The sequence below is a fragment of the Lepisma saccharinum genome, chromosome 11 (genome assembly GCF_977018435.1).
Source record: "Lepisma saccharinum chromosome 11, izLepSacc3.1, whole genome shotgun sequence".
Classification (NCBI taxonomy): domain Eukaryota; kingdom Metazoa; phylum Arthropoda; class Insecta; order Zygentoma; family Lepismatidae; genus Lepisma; species Lepisma saccharinum.
The window spans coordinates 23,620,363-23,645,322 of NC_139239.1; the positions used below are offsets into that span (position 1 = coordinate 23,620,363).

At 39.1% G+C, this 24,960-nt stretch overlaps 1 protein-coding gene across 1 annotated transcript in view; it reads left to right on the forward strand.

Moving 5' to 3' along the window:
- The window catches only part of dpr1 (defective proboscis extension response 1), an 815,638-nt gene that overhangs the window by 505,261 nt on the left and 285,417 nt on the right, over nt 1–24,960 (forward strand). The window contains exon 2 of the mRNA XM_083130821.1: nt 21,235–21,374. Within this exon, the coding sequence (XP_082986947.1) occupies nt 21,235–21,374 (140 nt within the window). The remainder of the gene's footprint in view (nt 1–21,234; nt 21,375–24,960) is intronic.

Sequence of the window (24,960 nt, forward strand, 5' to 3'; positions counted from 1 at the left end):
CGGACCGCTTGCGGCAGACCCTATGAGGAAGCACGGGAGAGAGAGAGAGAGAATGGGAAAACAGAAAATGAGTCTAGGGGATGGGAGAGGTTCGAGCCAGAGGAGGAGGAGAAGAGACACAACGGAGAAGATAAGGAAAACGATTTAGGAATTTCGGAGAAGCAGAGCAACGAGATATGTTTGTACCACTGAAGACTGAGGCAAAGAAGAAAAATGAGGTAAAATAATTATTCTTGCAAGTTTTCTTCGCATTCGTAATAGAATAGAATAGTCTGGAATCGCGCTGCCTGATCTTTCAAAGTTGCATAGTCTGGTGTGTACATGCAAATAAGATGCTGGTTAATTGTTTCTGAGAGAAAAGAAATTAGATGTCGGAGAGGTACTACCTCGTAAATTTCGATATTAAGTTCCTGCAATGAAATTGTTTATTAACAACTCATTTCACTTAGTGTCTATTGGTACTGTTGTGGCAGAGACCATATTCATAATTCTTCAGAATTGGTGAAGTACATACCTCTACACTCGACATTGGTAAAATTTTCAACTTAGCCTTGTATAGGTATATACACCACATATATTCAACTATTATTGTATCAAAATGATTTATTCAAGACATGTTTTTGCAGTGATTTGCCCTAAATATAAACACAGGGTGGTCCATAAGTACGGGAACAGTCATATAAAATGTTTACGGACGGTGAAACAGATTTCATTTTTAGGACATTTTCATGTCGCATGCGCACCTTCACATTTAAATTTCTGAAGTTGAATCCAAGATGGCGAATTTTAAGATGACCGCCATTTTGGTCACATGCCTTATCCGGGCTCCCCCTTCTCTGTATCATGTTTGGGTCTGTTTTTTTCCTGTTTCACCGTCCGTAAATGTTTTGCCGTATTTATGTCCTCCTCCGTGGCCGTGCGGTCTTTGGGCCCCGACTGCGGGACGGATTCCGTGCTCGTAGCGAACACCGGAAGGAAAGGATTTGCAGGTGCGTGCTGTTAGCGAACATACAAACTTGCCCTGTCTTGTTTGTCCTTGAAAGTGGTCAACATGCAAGTGTTGCCAGTGATACCTTATAATCATTTTGTGTTTGAAATTAGCTAAATGAAGGATCCTCAACAAATTAGGTTAACTACATGAAAGTTTTTGTTCAAATATTGATATATTTCATCTTCCTTAAAATCAAATTTTACATAGGAAATGTAAATGTTAATCAACCTAGCTTACTTCTTGTACAACTTCCTAATACATTTGTAAATGTTATTATGAATTTTCATTTGATCCAAAGCTGTTTTTATCCGGGTGTCGATGTTCATGTAAGTCTTCTTCCTTTTACAGCTAGAGACTCCCAAGTTCTCCCTGCCTAATATGGAAATGGCATGTACCGCTTCCTCTTTTATAGTTTGATTATTAAATGAAATATATTCGGAGTTTTCATAGCGGCATTGAGACGATGGTGCCAACCTGAAATTAGAAATACCAAATTATAGTGTTAGCTATATATTTTTATTTCACTCATCTTGCTGGTTTCACAGTCGATTGAAGAAGGGTCTCACTTATCTCACAACACATGAGCAACCTTGTGTTCTGAAGTCACGGGAGAAAGCTTTTTCATTTTAGGCTAAATGCCTACGTTGTTAGGTTAGGCTATCTATGTTTAGTTCTCTTAACCTAAATAATAATTTTTCATTGTATTTATGCTAATGGAACAACCTAACAGGCCTAACCTTACATCGTAGACATTCCTCGTCTGACGTCAGAACACAAGGTAGCAAAACTGTTGTGCGATAAGGAAGACCCGATTGAAGAATGATCAGGGGCTAGTCAAGTCAGGTCAAGAGGCACCAACCACTGAGGTGTTCTCCACGCAAGTTGGCTTATCACTGGCAACACTTGCATGTTGGCCAGTTTCAAGGATAAATAAGACAGGACAAGTTTGCGTGTTCGCTAACAGCACGCACCTGCAAGTCCTTCCGTAACTGTGTTCGCTAAGAGCACGTGTTCGATACGAGCACGTTCGCTAACAGCACGGCACCGCGGGACGGCATGGGTTCAGTCTCTGGGTTCTCGGCGTCTGTACAGGACCGGTGGCAACCCACCATCGTTAGGAGATTTGGGAGTAGCGTAAATCTCAGAAATCTCCTATCACGACTGAGTGTTCGTGCTGACCCAACGTCACCTCATTATCGGTTGAAGATCTCCACACCTCTAGGCAGGACTGTGGGAGAGAGACTGGCAGTCGGAAGATAGTCCAAGGCCCTTACAGGGCTGTAGAGTCACGGGTTAATTAATTTACCGTACTTATAGACCACTCTGTATATTGAGAATTTGAAGCTAAAGTGTAGCCATACTATTCAGTTCCTTTGTCATATTTCGTGTGCGGTTATCTACGAAAACAAACTACTATGTTCTTTTCAAACACCATACGTTTATAATGTAAAACATTGACGGAAGTTACAACAAAACAGCAAGTGTTTATGTATGCCTTATCAAAAACATATCTACGTATTATCGTTGTCGCAATATTGCTTTGTGTCATCAGAGGGTCAGAAATATTGCAAGTGTTAGTTTATATATGAATCTGTTTGTTACCCTCTTCTCTTGCCACATTTCTTCATTTATCATCTCTTTCTGATTTGCTTTAAAATTAAAATAAATAATGGAGAATATTTTAAATGCAGTGTATAGTATCACATTTCGTAACATCCTTAATCATTTCTACTTAAATAGTGAACATGAGTATCTTAAGTGTTTGGATATTTATAAAGCCCTTACTCATTCCAATAACGAACCATATAAGTTTGTAGACATCATTTTGTCAATATGGTGAGTGAAATTTAATCTAGAATCTAAGATAATTCCTAGGTCTTTCGCAGTTTCTGATTTTTTAAGAATGTTATTCAATCTATAGAGACTGGAATTCTGTTTTTTTGATTAGAATAAGTAACAAAATAGCATTTTCATATACGCACTACATTTATTTATGACTTCTTTTATTCATGTTTCTATGTTACACATGAAAGAAAGAACATCCGGTATGTATTAAACCCCATGAACAAAGCACAAGAACTGTCTGATTGCATTTCGCAGGAACGTGTTTGGTTTCGCTGCCACTCGATACGCTTTCAGTTCATGTTACCTTTTGTATGTGTAATCAGTCATTTAGTGTCCATTCATAGTCTTTGTATCTTTTTGTATTAACGTGCATGCCCTCATTCAATTAAGGGAAGAAGGACAGAAAAATTATACCAAATTGGATTCGTGTCCAACAATCCACGAGAGGAATCCAACATCCCACTTGCTATTTTTTTCCCGTTAAATGTAATTTTCCTTTCCGAATATCCGAGAAAGTTTTTAATTCGTCCTTGTCTTTGCTGAAATAAATTACTAAAATTGAAAAGCTAGAGAATGTAGCTTAGATATTGAACAAGAAATTTAATAAAAATTAATTTTGTGCATCAGATGATGGTATGGTAAAAATTGCAATCATTTTCTTCGCTTTATTAGATACCATTTTTATAGTCGGTACCCGAATTAGAATATATAAGTGGGTTGGCCCGACCAGTATATTCAGTAAATTGATTGGATGTTCTTGGTACTCCTTAGAATAGTATTGTCATATTAGCCGTTTGATTCAATTGTGTTAATTTACATTGAATTATCTAGGGATGTGACGAAGCTGAAAATTTACCGATGCCGATGTACTGACCGATAATTTTTCGAACCAATACCGATGCCGATATTTAACCGATGCCGATACATAAGATTATTAAACAGAAATGGGATGTTATTTTCAGTATGACAAAAATAAATTTGCTATGCTATGTACATTTCTATTGCATATCATATGTATACACATATATATTCTCAAGAGATGCGAATGCACATTTGCATCTACAAAATTTTATGTGAACCTTTAAGAAGAACATGGATTCTCAAGAGATTAAACATTAGTACACAAACAGTTCTTTGAAATGCAAAATGAATTCCTGTTCTACCAGATTCAACTTCAGAAACACGAGATTTTAAAGCAATTCAGGAAGTAACCTACTTATTCTCTTATCTCAAATCTGTTCAGCAACACTGAACACTCAATCACTGAATACTGATGCAGCAGGTATGACCAAGTATTTTCTCAGCACTTGCTTCAGGTTTGAATACTAATTTTTGAATTTCCAATACAACAGCAGATCCTGGTTCAGCAATATACTGTTTTATTTCAGATATATAGTTAGGTTGATTCTCTGAATGAGTTTGCAATTATTTTGTTACAAAAACTCTACAATAATGACGAATCATAATCAAATTTTCAATAAATCTTACAAAACTAGAATATAAAACTTTAGAAGGTAAAAACTCTAGTATAATCTGTACCGGTTTAAATATCGGATTTTTGCCGATTCCGATACCGATGCCGATGCCGATGTGTCAATTTCGGCCGATTTTCATACATCTGTAATCGGCTTCGGCACATCCCTAGAATTATAATTAGACAGGAGATCGAAATATTTGTGATAATTCTAGAGGAATCACTCTAATAAATATCGAAGGTAAAATATTTTGTTTTCTGCTGCCTAAACCAGCTTAGGAACACAATGAGGAGAATATAATATAAAATACGAGGTCGTAGATAAATCGTAGATAATATCCATATAATCAGACCAATATGTTAAAAATGTTACCAACGCAATATCGAATACATAAAAAAAAAAAAAGGTAAAGTGTTCCCCTGTGCATAGCACAACGCCATGAAGGCGTATAGGGGGTGTGGGGGTAACGCCCCACACTTTCTTGATCCGGTCGTGAGTGGGGGTGATGTGATCAGCATCACGCCCCTGACCGCCTTTACCCCCCAGGGTTTCCCCCAGGTACCCATGTTATTCGACGCTGGGTGGGCGCCGGGGCCGCTTTCACCGAATACATAATATATTAATATATTACAAAGAGACTTTCAAAATCGTTGAGGCTCGGCTGAATCTTTGGCCGACGCCAGGGCAACTGACCTCTTCTTTCGAAAAATTATATTCCAATATATATATTTTACTATATATATATATATATATATATATATAATAGTGCTTTTCTTTATCGAGTCGTCCGTGGATCGGCGGCTAACACGCCGGGCAGTAAGAGGGCGTCTGCGGTCATTTAGACTCACAGCTGTACGCTGACCGTTTCACTGGACGTGTCAATGCTTCAGTATCCAGATGATTTACCCCCGTTCCATCGCTCCTGATAGTTCCGAGTCAGGTGTTCCCGATCCATCGCTTCCAAAAATAAGAAAATGAACACTCACAGAATGTATATAATAATCTGTGCCACACGGACAAACAAAACTAACAAAAGTTGTTACACATATAAATATATAAAAATAAGTAAATAAACAACTGAGCATTTCATAAATAAATAATAAGCAAATAAATAAATATAAATAACCTAACTTAACCAACATCGGGAAATAAGAATGTGTTTTCATACTAATAATCTGATTATTGAAATTGATAGTGACGCTGCCCCTGCAGGGGTTTGACTTTCGATATTGATGTACACATTGCCAATAGCGAGAACCATTTTTCCTGGTTTTGTTAAAATTGAACCTGTAACCTTGGTGAATCAATAAACTTTTCCCGCTCATACTTTCAATAAACTGAAGTTCCTCCATTTTCCAGTCAGAGAACCTGGAAAGAAAACATACTCATAGTGGTCATATTGCTATTGTTATTACCGGAAAGAATCTCGTACACATATACACACGCGTGAGCGTAAAATACGAGTATATATGTACATAGACCATGGCCTATTAAGATTACTTACTTAATTGCTTTCAACGAGAACAGAATCTTGAAACACACGACACCACACAGCGAACACCTGCATACAACTGGTGCTTCTCGGGCGATGGATCCGGACAAACCACGCCCACTTTTCGAGAAACGATGGAACTGGAAGACACCATTCAGATTGCTGGTGTCCAGTTTGCACATGTTTGTGAAGTGTTAAGGTGTTTTAAATTGTTTTGTTTTAGTTTACGTATTAGAGTAGACCGGGGCAAAAGCCTGCCCCTAAGGGATTTTGAATTTTTGACAAAATGTGTGAAACTTTTCTAATCAAACTTTTATTGACTGAGATAAACTGGAGTTAGTAGAATACAGTGAAATGTTAGTTATACACAAAGAAAAAATGTATATGTAATACAAGCAAAAAAAAATAGTACTGCATTTTGGGATATTTGCCCCAGGCCTCGGGAAAAAGTCCACAACACACTAGGATAAATGTCCCAACGTCTAAACAGACCTACAAGTCTTCAATTAGGCTAACAATGGTCACATGTCAATTCACTAATACCATCATATGCTGAGCAGGCCTCATGCCACCAATCCCTACAGCGATGACACTGGATCCAATCTTCAACAGGGGGATCTGAAAATGCTTGACCACAACCAGGACATGTCGTATTCGAGTCATCTGATGGGACCTTTTTGACTACCTTTACTGTGTTCGTTTTGCGAAGTAGTTTTTCACCGAACTTGGCTTTTTGCATGCTTTCCTTTCCGGTTTTTTGTTTACCAAGAGTAGATTTATACGGTGATCCGGAGATAATTTCAGATTTTTTACCTACACATCTTCGTTTTATTTTTTCTGTAACTCTTGGAAGCGGTCGTATTTCCCTTGGTGAAACATGGTGTGACGATTGTTTTGTTGGAGACTTTTCGTCTTCGTCGCTCGATCGTGTGTCGGACAGTAAGTGAATGGGGAATCTTACCCCTGAGTGTCTGACTCGTACAATCTGTTTGGTGGTGTCATCTAGCGATGCTGTTGGGAAGTATGTTGCACACATTGAAAACAATTAATGGTCTTTTATATGTCACAGTCAGGAGTAGTTGTTTTTTATTAAGTTAAATAATGTTTTTACATGTTCATATGCTCATGTAATATTACATCAACCAAGAAAAAAACGTATCTTACCTCATAGTTGAGTTAATTTTATTTGCTTCTGTTCCAAACTGATTCAATACAAGGCAGCCATGACACTGTTCTCTGGTGGGTTGCAGTGGTGCCAACCGTGTGTTTCTTTATCATACTATTATTACGAATTAGGACTTTTGCCCCGACCTACTCTACTGGTGTTTTCTGCTGTCTAATAATGGCAACGCTATCCGTACAATTTGAAACAAAGCATTTATATGGACGACTCTTACGTCATTACGAATTGTTGTAGGGAAGTTAAAATACGTTTCGCAGCAGAATTACCAGCTGTTCCTGTTTCACTCAAAGACAGTGTTCGGATTCTTGTGAACAAATTGAGATAATCAGGATCTGTTCTTGATAAGAAGCAAAGGGTGCTTAGCATTTCTTCGCTTTTCTGACACTTTTGGCTAGTCGTAAAGATGAGGATGAATGATGATATAATGATTAAATCGTTGAAGGGTCTCTCAAAAAGAACATCCATGCCTAGGCCGGGATTCGACTCCGGGACCCCTGACGTCGTCGCGCATTGTGGTAGCCACTACTCCACAGAGGTCGACGTTGTGTCTTTGAGTCACATCATTACAACATGGCGAAACTCTTTGCGAACAAATGAAGAAAATGAAAGAATCATATTTGTTGGTGATTAGTCCAAGCGGTTTAAAATACGCGGGAAAAAAATCACTGCATATGAATGCACCTGGTAGGGACAGAAATGACAAATCTTTACTAGAAACTCAGTTACTCCATGCAGTTGTAGCTTGTTGGAATGTAGGGTGACCAGATATTTGTTGACCAAAAAGAGTATAGTCTATAGGTTGAAGGTGCGCATGCACAAAACATAAAAAGAAAACGAAAATAAGGGTGGCTAGTATTTGTTATTGCTTCTATTATAGCCCCTATAAAATAGGCCTACACTCTACAGATTCAAATTACTTATGGGTCTAATGTAATTAGCTAATTACAAATACTTCCTCACCAATGGGCACCATCATTCATACTTCTGGGATGATTTTGCTTTATTGAGTGTGTTCAAGTCGTCCTTTATTGGCAGTCCAAACTCTTTACAGGTCATGTCCACATTGAATTTCACTTTCATTACTTGTTCAAGTGTTGACACCAGGAGTGTACTTTTTCCTCTCGCCAATACGTTTTCATAACACTGAAGTCTTTCACAACCAAAATTTGTACCAGGCAGAGTAAACAAGAATTTTATAAGAGGCACAATCACTTTTAAATTTGACTCAGCCTGTACTGACCTCCACTTACCTATCATTATTTCTCTTCTTTCTGTGGATTTTAACGCATTTTTACACGTAAAATAATGTATGAAATTAAATAGCAAGGAAAATAGTATATTTGGGGATTTTTGCAAATTGAAAAGAGTATAGAGTATATGAACCTCTAAAAGAGTATAATACTCTTAAAAAGAGTATGTCTGGTCACCCTATGGAATGTTGTTTACTGAAAATTCATCAAAGCGTCGAACATGTTTTTTTTTCATCGTACATCAGCAGTAATCATCCCGAGAGAGTCGTAGAACAAAATTTGTAAATCCCCAACGACTTCGAGCACTATTTATTTTGTTGTGTACATGGCTTGTTAACTGAAATGATATGAATAAACTGCTATTCATTATTGCTCGAAGCATTAAAATACAACAATATAAAGGAGCGAAAAGTCGATGTGGCAGCAAAGGTCAACAATTGGTGTCAACAGCAAGCTTAATTCCATTGTCTTCCCATGCTTCAAATTCTTCATTTGTTCTGTTCAAATACTGCAACGTGATGTCGAAAATGCCTTTAATTTATCTATTATGGTTTCTCGCACTGACGTATGTAATGGGGGATGTAGGTGCATATGATTAAGTGCCATAGTATGGAAGGGTACATTGTTTGCTTTACCAACTGAACATTGTTAATGAAAGGCTATTATTGTTATATATGATAGTTGAAGAATTGACTGACTTTGCACTATGGCAGATCGAATAAGAACATGACTGTTCAATGCTTAAACTTCCGTTAAAATCAGTTCATTAATTCCAAAGTTATTGAAGTTTTTATATTTTGTATTCATTCCAATGTGACTTTGTACACATTTTGAAACTATTCCGGCGATCATGATGGAACGTGACTATTGAACTCTAGGTGTAGATCCCTGATGGCGTAATGGTAACGTCGTCGCCTTGTAATCAAGGGGTTCCGTGTTCGATACCCGGTGGAGGCACATGGGACAGTGGTTCGGATCCCACTTTAGACTGTACGTTCAGTCCCGATTAGCCTTTATGTGCATAAAGTGGACTTAAAACAACAATTCAATCTAGGTGTAGAACACGACAAAAATATATATATGTGTGTGTGTGTGTAAGCATGTGAATCTTTGATCTCATATCCAGAGTACCGTAAAGTGGGGTGACTTCGGTCAGTTTTTGTACATTTTGTACGGTAATATCCACAATTATATTTGTATCTGCACAAAATGTAATACTTATATGTATCAGAGTTTTAGAAACAATCACGAAGTGTTAAAACTATATTACACCCAAAAATACATTTTAAAAATACATTTTTATTTTGTCCGAAGTCACCACTCAATGTGGGGTGGCTTCGGACACATTGTGGTTTTCATATAGTCCGATGTATGCTGCATGTATGAGGTGTCTTCGGATCTATTTTATGATTTTTTTAAATAAGCAATGTTTTGAACGGTGTATTTTTACATGAACTACACTTTTTTACATCTTAACACACACTGTAGTACTTAAATTTACATCAATGTTTACATAAAATTATTCAAACAGGAAAAGTACAACTATTACAATTGGACATCTTTTTAATTTACTTTTTTCATACATTGAGCACATTTATATTGCTTCTTAGAAAATTTGGCACACTTGTCATGTGCCCATCTCTTGCAACTACGACATTGGACCCAATCATCTCTGTTCTTGTTTGTTTACCACAATCTTCCACAATGAAGGCAATCTGTGTCATCAGAATAATTGGTTTCAAACGATTCCTCTGCTGACGACAATTCTATAGTGTCTGGATTATCTGAATCCTGTTGTGATGAAGACTGGAAGCTTCACGTAACACTTTTCCCGGGTTCCATATTGATATGTTTTCCTCGTCTCTGGGACTCTGGAGCCTTGTCGTTTCGAACATCTCGAAGAATTTCCACAAATGTATCAGTCCAGCGTTGTTCATTCCCATTTTCTGTGAGACCGGGATTGAAATCTGGAACCCTCTTTAAAACTTGCTGCCGATAAAATAGTTTTGGTAGGAACGTCCTCTTATTTTTATATGTCCTTGGCATGTCCGAAGTCACCTCACAATACACTGAAATTCACTACAATCGGACCTAAAATAGAAACGATACACGGTTATGATCCCACAAAGTATGCTTCAAGTAATGATATAAATTAAGATAGTATTTCGTTACTCATAAGGTGCAGAATGAGGTTTTACATTAGCCAATGCAAAGTTGACAAGCCGACTGGCTACAATAATGTGTTATTTCTCCGCTGATCACAAGATATTTGACCTTGAACCCATTATAATGCAATTGTAAGAAGGTTAGCTCAGATTATTTCCCATTGTTGCGTTTCGGTGGCGGTCTACGTCTAACCCTCGACAATGGAATATTTTGCTCATGCACGTGTCCGAAGTCACCTCGCATGTCCGAAGTCACCCCACGTTACGGTACTTCAAACGTTAATTCACCTGGAATTAACAGGTGTCTGTTCGAGAAATTGTAAATGCATTCATTGTAAAGAATTGTTACAATATAATTTATTAATTGTGCAACTCTCCTTTCTGAAGACAGTTCAAATCAGTTAAGAACAAATAATATTAACTATTCTCTTCTTGTTATGCCTCTCCGTTAGCGTAGTGGTAACGTTATCGTCTTGTAATCAAGAGGCTCCGAGTATACATAGTAGTGTAGTAATGTAGGCGCATAGTAGTTCGGATCCTACTTTAAACTGTAGGTCCAGTCCCGTAAAGTGAGTTTTAAGAACTCAAACTTTTCTACTTGCTGCCGGCCCCCGTGGCGGAGTAGTTAGCACATCGCTCTACGACGCCAGGGGTCGCGGGTTTGAATCCCGGCCTCGGAATGAATGTTTGTGACTGTCCATTTATCAATTTCATCATATCATCATTCATCCCCTTCCTCGCAAATTTGCGAAAAGTGGCACAAGAGGCGAAGTAAAATAAAAGAAATCAATCAATCAATCAAAGTCTTCTACTTGCTAGATATTACGACGTTGAACCGTGTGTTATATGGGAATATGGAATACACTTCTTACGATTGGAATGTTGTGTGTAAATAAATAAATAATTTAAATTAAATCAATTTAGAACCTTGCAAAAGTGTGTATCTAGTAAGAGGTAATTGCCAATGTAGCGGACGGTCGATGACGAATTAATGAATATTATTTTATCGTTTTGCTCAAGATTGGAATTAAAAAGTAATTTAGGTCTGGTCATTTGTATCTCTGTTGATCTAGGCGCAGATGAGTGTGTTGCTTCATCATTCGACCAGAATGGAATTCAATCAACGTTATTATACACTGCGAACAAAATTTCATGTAATTGGTACAATGAGGACATCTCCAAGCGGATATGAATCTTTCCTCCTCAGTTTTTTCACCAATAATGTGCATCGGCGAGTACCTGTGTCAAGATAAATAGTGTAAAAATGACATTGTTGTTTCCGTTATTTTTTATGTGTACATGGCTTATTTGTGTGTGTTTTGAAAAAAGAACGACATGCTCATTTGGTCATCCATTCTGGGGAGGATTACACATGAGAACCAGAAAGGGGGAAATTAAAGGGTTCCATTTCTCCATTTGCCCCTCCCCCCTCCTTCCGGGCGGATTCGAGAGTTGATGAATGAAATGGTATAAATCCGAGTCGGAGGCCAGCCATGAGAGTAACGACGCTATTAATCTGTTTCGTCGATATTCTGCCACGCAAATAGCCCATGGTGCGTGTTGTGCGAAACGGTAAAGCGGATTTCCCCTTTTTTCGGTTTTTTGAAGGAAATAAATTTGTTGCACCCCCCCCCCCCCTTGCGTGCACGCATAGGATTGACACTTTTGGTTAATTAATTCTTCACTTGGCGCTTTTTGTATCATATTTGCTGTCTTGGAACATCTACTGTCATTTGCCTTTTAAAATGTTGTTGGTTTTCCCGTATAGGATACAAGATGTGAATTCACATGTCTTGGAACTTCACCCCGTTTGAGCACACTGTAACTTTCGTCATCGTTCTTCACTCTTGTTGCACCGTCGTTTGCAAAAATGCTCTTCCATAAATGAGCTCTCGCCTTGTCAAGTGTTAAACGCTCTTGTCTTTGGTGCTAGAGGTCTCTGGTTGACCCAGCATCGAGAGGATAATTGGGGCAGCTTGAACGCAATGGTATGGGATTCCGGTCTCGAAAGCCAGAAAGACAGCAGCGATGGGACTGGACACGGCCACAGCATGAATGCACGGCCAATGAAAACAGCTTTAGAGACCCCAATGAGTTTCCACGAAGGTCTTCCACAAATCTGACTCAATTAAAAGAAGTCAATGGTTTCGCCAACAACTGCTATTAGATAGATAATACCACCAGAATGATCTCCAATGCTCCGTAAGAACTTAACCTCGCAGCAGCGTTTCCCAAGCCAAGATAGCCTCCCAGATGGCGTAGTGGTAGCATCGGCGCCTTGTAATCAAGGAGTACCGTGTTCGATACCCGGTGGAGGCATATAGTGGTTCGGATCCCACATTAAACTGTAGGTGCAGTACAGGTTAGCTTATCTGTGCATAAAGTGGACTTAAAACCTCCAGCTCTTCCAAGCCATGCGTACAGAGGGATTCTATTCTTGCTTCACGTGCAACCATGAAACCGTTTACTTTCTAATATATGTACATATTAACAATTGTGGACATGATCGGCTACAGTTAAACTAGAAAGCTTAGATTCGCCAACCGGAAAGTCGTTTGTGAGGAAGAAACAGTGTAACTCGAGAGCGAATCTAGTTCCGTAACAGATGAAATCGAAAACTGTTGTTGGGTTCGACGTGCACCGGTAGCTCGCGTGGGTCTATCTTCTGACATGATTTTCTGAGCCTTTACAACGCGTATGGTTCTGTGGATCATGCAAAAGCGGACGTGGAAGAAGCTGTGCCGTGTCAACACGCAGATTAATACATAAAGGCCAGAACGTTTGTGCTGGTACAGCTCCCGCTTAAAACGTGTCTGTCGTCTGCGGGCCATTGTTGCCAAACGTATGTTTCGTGCACACATGTCGACCGAGCGTGCTCTTGCAAAAGTCTTTCGGAAAGGAAAACAAATAATATCAATGAGTTATTCAAGTCTTTGGATGGCACATTCTTTGCCTCTCGCATCTGAAATACCTACTCCCTGTGTGTCCCGTCCCATTGACTGTGAATTGGCAATCATGCATTCAAATTCGCCTCATAAAGGAACGTCAAGCTCTGGCTGGCAAAGAACAAAGCTCCAAGTGTCTCCAGCTCCTCTTAGTGAATGGAATCGGTCACGTGATGTTTGCCAAAGCAGTGGCCGAATTGGAAATAAATTACTGCAGGTATGCTCTACGTAAGTTTATAATTGTATAATACTTCGTATTCTTAAGCTTGTGGATTTGGCTTTGTCTTTAAAATTAAATGATAGACTCTCGCACCATTATATACCACTTGCGTTGCAAATGTGTTTCTCTTGACTTCACTTCCCCCTTTAAGTTCCTCTAAATTCAACTTGTCAGCACTATCCCTGTACGTATTGAAACCATCAATGTGGTTACTTCTTTCCACGGCCATTGTTGAACGCAAAAGTGCTATTAGTCTCATAAAAAACCGGCATAGAAATAGACGTGATAATTTCATAAATTGAGGCACAATTTTACGATCATAATTAGTAGAATTATCAAAGGCTCCCAATCTCTTCACACAACATCATTAAAATAATAATAGGCAAAATATTATGTTAGCTCGAGTTCCACGGGGCCCACAAGAGTTGGTGCCACTGGTAGGATCATGATATAAGCACAACAATTCTTATTTATTCTAATTCTATGGTATAGCCATACCACTCAACGTAGCTGCAATATTGAAGTTTGCGAACCTCATACCTGGTATTATGTGCTGTTCAGGTACGACCAATATTTTCATGATAAAATAACACTGGATCTAACTATTTCCCAGTGATGTGGTTTTGGTGGTATTAACTTTGCCCTCACAATAAATGGAGAATAGTATTTAAGAGCATGTGCTGAAATTCTGTTGGGGTTCATGTATATGCGAGTAATATTCCGTAAAAAAGGTTGGAAATTTCAAGCTTTGGCTTTTATGGTACATAAAAATGGACGTAACGTGTGCGAAAAATTAGTAAAAAATTTCCCTCGAACCATTACTATTTTCCAACCTCCGCAACGAGAAAAAACATTTTTTTTTACAAAAAATTCCACAACATTTTGTTGGTCGTGTGTACGATGGTCCGATTCTACATGCAGCTTGATAGAGTGCGAGCAGGTGAAAAAACACGAGACCCCTCTAGGGGCAGATATTGAAATCTGATAATGCCGCAGAGGGAAAACGTGGGGCAATCAGGGTCGGGTCGCAAAAGCTCAACACAGCAATGTACAATAATTCAACCATCTCCTCCATCAGAAACGTTAAATTGGCGATGCACAAGGTTTCGGTCCCGGCGGGATCCGTTTTCATTGCTGCGATTCGCTGACCAACGGCGCAACGAATTGGCCAACCGTCGGGCTCGACGCAGATGCTCTCGATGAGGTCCGCGCTCTCGCCGATGCTCTCGATGAGGTCCGCGTCCGCAGATGCCTCATCTGTCGCACACTCGGCAAATCCACATTGATGTTTCATCGATTTCCGAGAACTGGCCAAGGAGGGACGAAAAGCGACGTCGATGAAATGGACTCTGGAAGCGCACATTAAATGTAGCCACGGAAGCGTTTTTATCCTCCTCCCCCCCTTTTCCTCATCCGGGTCTTTTGGTGTTTGGGCAACCATGTTGATTGAATCAACTGCAATGTACCCTTGCTGGTCTCTCTCTCTCACACACACAGTCACAACGCCAATAAGAATATTGACCGAGAAGAGTAGTCGACCATCTCGTGTTGTTGGTATCGTTTATCTGCGACAAACCGTTAAGCTTGGTCAAATTGTTCCTTCGGCTTCATCGCACATCCACCAAGAAGCCGCGATACTCTTAACACGATCCATTGAACCTTCTTATATAATCCTCCAAGTCAATTCTTTACATTAAATAAAATATAATAATAGTCAATTAATTACTAAATTTCCGGCCTGAGCGTGGGTGTTTTTTGTGACTGTCTCTTCATCACTTTCATCTAATCATAATTCATCGTCGCGATTAGCCACCAGTGGCAGAAAAAAGGTTGATAAATAACAAGAATGCAATCATTATGAAACATAGTTCTAAACCTGGACTCCTGCGTAGCCACATGGTTGTGCTCTTGTCTTTAGTGCAAGATGTCCTGGGTTAGATTCTCGTCTATGTGAGCCCCATCCTCCCCCCTCCGAAATTTTCATTGGTGACCAGCATTGTGAGGACAATTGGAGAGCTATTTAAAAAAGTATCGAGAGCTAAAACACAGCGTCGATGGCACTCAATGCACCACAACGCGTCATCCAATGAAATATTTACTTTGCAGACCCTGGCCCTTAGAGGATAGTTGTTCCTTAACGTTTAGTTTTAATTCTAAACCTTAGAACATTGCTCTAACAATTACAACTACAAAATCAAGTTTCAAAATGCATTTCTAGAGCGTAAAATACATTAAAATTTGGAAACTTCAATTAGCTTCAATGTTTAATCAAATTCGGGTAGAAAGGCCGTTCCATTACGGTACGTTTTCAATTTTTGCTGGTTTGGTACCCTAAAGAGCATTTTTGGGAATATTCTAATGAACTTTCCATACCATTAGCAAGGAACTAAAATATCTTTTGTATGGAGTTCGTCTTAACAATAATTTAGTTTTTTGTAAATTTGTACATGCATGTGAAAAAATTTCCGATTGAACATTGCCTCTGATTCAGAATGGATTAAAAGTGCATTTTTAAAATACCAAGAATTGTATTCGTGAATTTGAAGTGCTAAAAATAAATATCTCGTTATATTTTAAAGTTATTTGCAGTTCTATTTCAGTGTGTTTTTGATAAGTGGGTAGGACAATTAAGAGTATGGGACACTGATCGGTCGCAATTGCTCTACCTTGAAATCGGTGATATTAAAATACACGATTATTTTATTCCATAATTAATAGCCTACTGTAGTGGTACAATGCTTAGCAAAAGTAATTTATTAATGAGAAATAACAAACTGCAATTTCATTAGTATCAGTATAATATATATTCAAATTCCAATACCTAGTAGGTTAATATTGTGATTGAAATTGCCTTGAAGTTGTCTTCTGGCTTCAAGGAAAATATTTCACGTCATTAGTTTAGCTGCAAAACTAACTATAACACTCCAAAGAGGTTGGTGATGAGACATTACTACACATGCTTATCTGATTAAGGATTCGTAACCCGGAATCTTGTCTTCGAATCATGGTACGTTGACTACTGCAACATAAGTATCAGCTATTATCATTCTAGGAATAGAAAGAAACATAAAGGTTTTTGTATCTAATACCATTGAAAACATATGAAACATGAATCCTAAGGTAATTAAGGACTGTAATTTAACTTTGTCTGCAGAAATGCGTTGTTCAACCACATTTTAAAATGTAAATGACGTTGATTAGACATGAAAATTAATATGAGAGTTTTTCAATCGTGTTCGACTTCTAGGAATAAGTGAGTAAAAGTGATTTTCACCCCGTGTTGGTAAGAAAGCAAATACTGCTACTGTTATATAAGTTAAGTTTCTTTCTTGTTACCAAATCTTGCATACCATCCGTAACAAGATACATTATTGACTTGTTAGGGTTTTACGTAGGCAACAACCACATAAATCTATAAATTTGGCGTAATAAAATAACACACACAAATTCCACCGTATCCCATAATACTACGTTTTATGACGGTGACAGTGGTAATGAGATATCCTTCCTCTTATCAAATATTTTCATCATTTCAATAATATTGTAAGTGTTATACGTATAAATAATGACCGTCACAATTGTGACAGCGATTTCAAGAGCTTCCGAAATGTTGTACCAGATTTAGAATTGTACTAAATTATCGAACAGGGGCGTTGTTCAGAATAAGTAGCTTTAGATACGTGTCGAAAAGAATAACTTATCTGCAAAGAGGTTAATCCTTGAACAAGGTCTTCAAGTACAGGAGGGCCTATAAAAGTAACACTTGAAAGAAAATAAAGGGGGGGTGAACAAGAAACTCATCTCGAACGTGACTTGATTTCAATTACCTTCTTCGCCATCCACCTTGGGAGCTGCTGCTCTGGGATTGTCTTGCAAAGACGCTCTCGAGCCAAGAGACACTTGCGATAGTTGCCAGATTTTTGTCTATCGCTTAGGTCAGCACATCTCGAGCGAGTGGGGATCGATTCTTGTACGAAGCGTCTCCCATCGAGGTTTGCGAGACCGTGATATATATCATCGGCGACGGAAGGGGACTCCCGCTGTCGGAGCCAACCTTCACGCATGCATCTTGAGACGCATCGCACGTTTCAGCTTCCTGCACGTCCTCCGTGCGAGAGGGAGCCGATTTGACTCCCCGGCGGGGAAGTGTACAGGTGGAATTTTAAGGCGAGGAGACGTAGTTTTGAGAATCTCTTTACTTTTGTGTAGATAATTCACTTTCTCTCCCCACGGTTGAAATCAACCATTCTTAAACCACTAAACTAAACCAGTTCTGCGAAATGTTTAAAATTAAGGATAGTTTTGATTTGTCATTTCTTAAACCGTCACCGAACCTTTCAAAATCACTTACAAATATTCATCTCCACTTGAAAAACCTCTACGATATTCCAAATTATGAAATCCCACATCTGTTTCATTGTTGTTTCATTGATTTGGTGTTTTAAGTGCACTTGATGCTCAGTAAGGCTAATCGGGACTGGACATACATTTGAAAGTGGGATCCAAACCACCATGTGCCTCCACCGGGTATCAAACTTGATTACAAGGCAATGACGCTACCACTGCACCTTCGGGGAGGCCCTCCACATCTGTTTCGAATTCCTTCCAGCCAATTCCAGTGACATTTCTTGTTTTCTATTTCTGTCGTCTAGATATCTGTTATGGAAAATGGTCTTTTGTAGGCACGAAACTATTGCCAATACCTAAACAACAGAGAAAGCATTCAACACCAAGAATCACGTGAATGCTCAAGAAGAAATTCTAAGCAGATGAAGTTTACAGATTTTGGAATATTATACTGGCTGATAACGACTTTATTGGTGCAACAGAAAGGATAGTGTATCGCGATCTCATGTCAGAGGTTCAATGTTTGATCCCTGGGGAAGGCATGCATTTTCTATTATGTTTGTTCCATCATCCATTTCATAAGCTCATCGTTCATTTTCATCGTCGCGATTAATCCATTCGGCAGAAAAGTTAAAGAAAAATTAGGCTAAAACGTCTGGATTCTAAGGCATGACCTTTTTCAGAAGGAAGAAGAAATAATTCTATGGACGCTAAAGTGTAAGGAACGTTTCTACGGAAGCCAAATTAAGAAAGAACCTTTCCAATGACATTAAAATAAGAAGGAACCTCGCTATGGTTACTAAAATAGAAACGAAACGGTATTTTGCCCTTTCTAAGTTCCTTCAGGGCCGAGTATACCCCAAAGTAGTTAGAACCGTCAAACCTTAGAGCTTCATGTTGTCCACTGCGGTCCAGCCGAACGAAACTCAGGATTCGAAACCGGAGCTGTACGTATACGAATCCGGAAGACCTTAGTGACAAGCACAAGCCACCTGAGACCTCTTTCGGAAATGAGAGGAATTTGATTTCCGGAAAACCGGTAACGAGTTTTGCGAGCGTTGGATTCGTAGGCCGTTTGCCATCGTCGGGGTCAGAAGAGCCCGTAGCAGAGAGGAGACGCGGCCCCCCGGTCTCCCCCGTCTGTCGACCAGGCGGGGTAATTTCGTTATAGTCGTTACCTGATTACCGCGTCAAGCGACTGAACTACGGGCCTGGCACCGGTCGTGATTGGTACCGTCGCGGCATTGCAATTCGCCTCGAGGGGGAGACGGGGGAGGGAGGTAACGGGAAAGCCAATGGACACTAATGGCCTTGGAAGACGCGTGAACGGTGTTGTAAATACTAAACGCACGGGTACCGAATCGTGATGTAGAAAGAAGAATGGTCCAAGAATGTTTGCTGTGATTCCTGTTTATTTCGTATAAGTAGTTATATTACATAGAAAAATGCATCTATGTAAGGAGGTCTTGTTTACATATGAAAACCGACAGGATCCCTATTATTATTTATTATTTTAATAGGGGTTACAGTTAAGCCATACAATATTTCATTTCCGACAATATTAATGGGGCATTCCATAGGCACTGGTGGAACATGCGGACTAACTATTCTACTTATAGTTACGCAAGATTTTTCTTATAGTTTCTGAGCCTCCCCGATGTGTGGTAACGTCGTCGCCTTGTAATCAAGGGGTTCCGGGTTCGATACCCGGTGGACGCACATAGTGGTTCGGATCCCACTATAATCTGTAGGTCCAGCCCCGATTACCCTTACTGTGCTTAAAGTTAACTTACAACACCAACTCAATCAATCAATCTTATAGTTTCTGTTCAATGAAATCTGAAACTTAACACTGCTGATTAAATATAACTACCCTTAAAATACTTTCCGTCACGGTGGGACAGACGAAACACTGCCTCTTCACTTAATTAGAAGGTTATTTTAATTTCTGTTAATTGCCAAATGATGAAAAGTAACTTATTGAAGACGAAGAGAGATGTAGTTTTCTTTCATTGTTGTCTAGATATTATCAATAGTTTAATAGACTTATGTAATCACAAAACTATTAATAATATCTAGACAACACTGAAAGAAAACTACACGAAATTTCACGTCAACGCTCTAGAATGAATTGTAAGCTGATGTAATGTTTCATATTTTGAAATATGCAAGACGTTTTTTGAATGGAGAGGAAAATTACAAAATAATTCGCCCCTTTGCATGCCAAAGGTCCAGCCGAGCCTTGAAGTTTTATCTAAATGACAATTTTAGATTGTTCAATCACAAGATAGGATAAGTTACAGCATTTCATTTAATTTTATCAATTGATATTATGGGGAACTTTCACGTGGAATGTCCCTAATACAAATAATTGCTTGATCCTCTATTTTAGAATATTATATAGTAGGGAAGTGTATATTGAAAATAAAACGCAAGTGTATGGATGTGTACGTAAGGATACGAGTGTGTATATGTAATTGACTGTTGGATAGGATGAAAATTTTAATATGATTTATATATGTGTGAATGAGAGAGAGAGAGAGAGAGAGAGCACTGAAATCATTGAAAATACTTCTCTCTCTCTCTCTCTCTCTCTCTCTCTCTCTCTCTCTCTCTCTCTCTCAGTCTCTCTTTCTGTTTGTGTGTGTCTGTCTCAATCACTTTGCTTGTCTCTTCATTTCTGTCCTTTCTGCTAGTGTTGTTGCTATTTTTATTATTATTATCATCTTTTCTGTCTATCTTTAAATAACTCTCTTTCACGATGGTTTCTAAACTAACTGTAAAGTTTTTTTAAAATATATTTTCCACTTTGAAACACTTGTTTTATATTTTGACTCCCGTTGAAATCTTTATACGTGTAAGATTAAACTCTTATGTCCTTGAATAATTGAAACAAAGGCATGAGATCGCATAACTTATATATTATCTCAATTGATCCTTTTGACACGTCATTTTTATAATAACCATTTGTTACATATGTACAACACGTACACCATTGCTTCACAAAATCACATGCACAAGGACACAGAATATAAATATTAACCTGTTTGTTCAAATCTGGCTTCTCTCCCTAGAATATTTAGTCATCTTTAATCCTGAGAATACGTGCGCCCATTGTTATGGCTTGTCATCAAACCCAATTTGGGAAGCCTTTCTAATTCATGTAACTTTTTACAACACTCTAGTATCTCCTAGTGTTCTACATTTTGGCAGATGTTTCCTGTGTGTGTTTCCAACTCAGACAGCTTTGTGTGGAAAGTTCTGAATGGAGATTTCCGTGGCACGTGCAACTGAAACTTTTCTCTCTCTCTATTGTTCCAGGACTACTCGTCACAGATGAACCTCCAACCAACACGAGTATATTTCCCTACTTTGACTTCCACGTTCCGCGAAATGTAACCACCGCGGTTGGCCAAACCGCCTTCCTGCACTGCCGTGTGGAGAGCCTGGGCGACAAAGCGGTAAGTGCACTTTCTATAACTCACTTAAGAGGGAGATGGTGGAGGGGGAAGGGATGTTTTGTGTGCCGAATTACAGAGAGCATGCAGATGCAGAAGGATGGTTAGTTCAACTTAAATGCAAGTTTGGTATGCGGTTGGTATAACCTGCAAGGGGATTTCTGAGTGGGAAATAAATCTACAAGGCTACGGTAAGTTGTCTTTCGATCTACACGTTAAGGACACACATCGTTACTTATATTTTTCTAGAAACGATATATTTGTGCCACTATTCAATGACATGACGGCGCAAATATAAACATGTACAGTCAACAGCAATAGCAATGAGATACGTAGATCCTGAAACTCATTTTAATACGGTAGTCTAATGCTTTATGTATGCCGAATTTGCTGCTGAAATTTACTCATCGCCGTTGAGTTAGGCAACACATATAATAACGCCATACAGGAAAGTTAATATTCTATTTTTATTGATGGTGACTGTACACAAGTGTTGGTAAAACATATTCATTTTATAGTCCATTAAGAAGAATACTAGATAGAACCATTATTATGGTAAGTACTGTATTGTAATGTTAAGTATTCACACATCGTAAATATTTAATTGCAGTAACGTTATGTTATTGCAATTGAGAGCCGCAAGGAGATTTCGTCGTGAAAATAACTCGTATCGGTAAGAATTCTCTATCTGTAATTTATCTCGTTTACTGTTCAGCACAGGAGTCTTGTGCTTCCACAGAATTAACCCCAAATCAAGCGGAAAGTAGCCTGTCCGTACTTAAAAGCATACTATGGAAACGTACATGCTTTTACTCTCTTGACCATCACCCCCTAAGTGAAACTATTTTGACGGAAACTGAAAGAGTTAACATTGGGCAAAGTATGAATAAGCATTAGGAATGTATTTCTCATGATTTTATACACGTTCTCCTACAGTAAACATTTTCTAACAGAGACGTATGCGTTTAATGTTTTCCGTGATTTGGGGCGTTAAAAGTAACAGCCCTTGTCTTATTACTACAGCATATAGACTTGTGTCAGGCTTGAGTCAAGGAAAGTCCAACTAAGAGTTAAAAATTAGGTTACTTGCGAGTGTCAATTGCTTCGATGCGTGTTGGTTCTAAAGTGGTTCTTGGCGTGTCATAGAGAAAACTTTTTCTTTTCTAGAGTGTTCGACAACGCTGTTGCTCTAATACTCCTACAAGCCTGGACATATACTGTATTTGTTCCAACAACATATTATAACTACTTTCCAGCGGTAATGGTATCAATCTTCACAAATGTTAATTCCTTAATACATTTTCCATTTTGAAATGATTCCAGTTGTGTGACAACTGTTTTGGTAAAATCAGTTAAATTTGTCAACCTCGTTTAACATTTATTCTGCTTCTGCAGAGAAACTTGCTATTTGTGACATTACTTTTGCCACTAAATTCCGTGGATGTATGTCACTCATTGCTAGTATAACATACAAGCACGCGTTGCAAAATATGTGTAAACTCATTCGCGAGAAGCATATGCTAGTCGAGTTTTGACGTTGATTGCAAACTTTCTTTCTCCATTCTCTCCCTGACGATGAAACTAGATCTCAAAAGCGTTGTGTATTCTCGAGAACGTACTTGGCTTGTAATCCTGAAGGTGCTCTCCACATTAGCACCTGAAGATGAGAATTATGATAGCTTTCCAAAACTTGAAAAGCTCCTTCTGAGCGACTCTGGTTAACTCCATAAAATCTCTTCATATCATTCCATGAAGATGAGTGATGTCTCAAAACGACAAAAGTTTCAATACATTACCGACATAGGCTCTGATCCAAAATAAAGGCTTCAAGTGCGGTCTTTTCGGAAGTGACGTCACCTAATGCAGTTCGAAAGCGAAAATTAAAGAACATTCGAGCCCACAGCATGCAGCACGCGAGATTACAGTCTTCTTTACTAGACTTCTGCACTCGTTGTCCACTTGTTTGAAATCGTGAAAGTCGAAAGTCAACCAGATTTTGGTTGCAGTTCTTCTAATATGTAGAAATCTAACCATAAGAACTTTTTTAAAATTCGATGTGATTTCTGTGGTCAAAAACAAGTGTGTAGAATGCGGTATGAATATGTTTTCTTAGTTTTATCTATAGATCGTATTTGGCGCTGCATTCAAAGTGTAATTCGAAAGATTTCCGCTTCCAATCCAAAGCTTCGATACGGAACTGCGATACCATTCTCGAGTAGGGTCTTGTACCTTTCGGATACGGATATAATGTGTGCCAAATGAAGGCAATCATGTGTGGAACCATCTAGGTAAATCGTATGAACCCCTTGTCTCATGCAAAAACATAATGATTCCCGACAACAATAAATGACACTGCCGACCATGAATAAATGTCGCATGGTTCCATATATACAGGACAAAAAATGATTCTCTAAGGCTTCTAATTTTAAAACAAGAACTTCAAAAGCAAAACGTTTCTGTGAAAAGTTGTTTCTCTTGATGCCCTCTACACGCTGTGAAAGTTTTTGACTGAATTGTACAACGACACCCTGTATATGCATTTACTGAATTGCTATTGCGCGAGCACTTCCATGTTTTTAACGGAAAGAACTTCCGGAGTTTATTCCTAGCCGCCTGTGGTTGAAACTCTGAGCAGGCACTTTCTTTGGTCGAGGTGATTATCTCCCCCCCCCCCCCCGCCTTTCCGGAGCTATAAGTGGCAAGATGCCTGAGTGATCGCCTACGGAACGTTACTCTAACTGCAGCTATTTCGCAACAAGTTCGTCCTCCGCCGTTCAATAGATGGACGCCTAATTGAATTTGCCTCTTTACGTTGCCTGGGAGAGCAACCCCCACACCCCGTCCCCCTCTTTTAATGACTCGCTAGACAATGGCACTGTCCAAAGTTCAATACTTAATGGATGTGGTCAGTGGGTCTCTAGGATGAGTTGCTTCCGGAGCAGAATCATCGGATGGGAACTTAACAGCGGAACAATCTTGTTGCTGTGTTATGGCCCTGTCTCTCTTTCGCCTTCTTTCTTGTTTCTCCCCCTCTCTCTCCATTTCTTTCTCTTCTCTGTTCGTCTCTCTCTTCCTCTTTCCCTATCGCGCTGTCATTTTTCCAGTCTGCCCTCTTTCTTTTCTTTATACCTGTTTTTTTCTCTCTCTCTCTCTCTCTCACTTTTCCTGTTTCTGTCTCACTCCTTCTTCTTGTCTCTTCCTCTTTCCCCTACTTGTTTCCCTCTCTCTGATTCTTATCCCTGTTTCTCTGTCTCTCTTTCCTTCCCTTCCTCTCTCTCTCTCTCTCTCTCTCTCTCTCCTAACCCCTCCTCTGTCTCTATCTCCCTATGTTTTCCTCTCTACTTTTATCTCTTCCTATCTCTTTTCCCCTCTCCCTTCTTCTACATATATATCTTTCTCTTCGCCCTTCTTTGTCTCTCTCTCTCTCTCTCCATCTACACCTTTCTCCCCCTCTCACTCCATCTACACCCTTCTTCCCTCTCTCTCTCTCTCTCTCTCTCTCTGATTTTCTTTACCTATTTCTTATTCCTTTTCCACCTCTGGGGCTTCCTCGATGGCGTAATAGTAACGTTAATCCCTTGTTCGATAC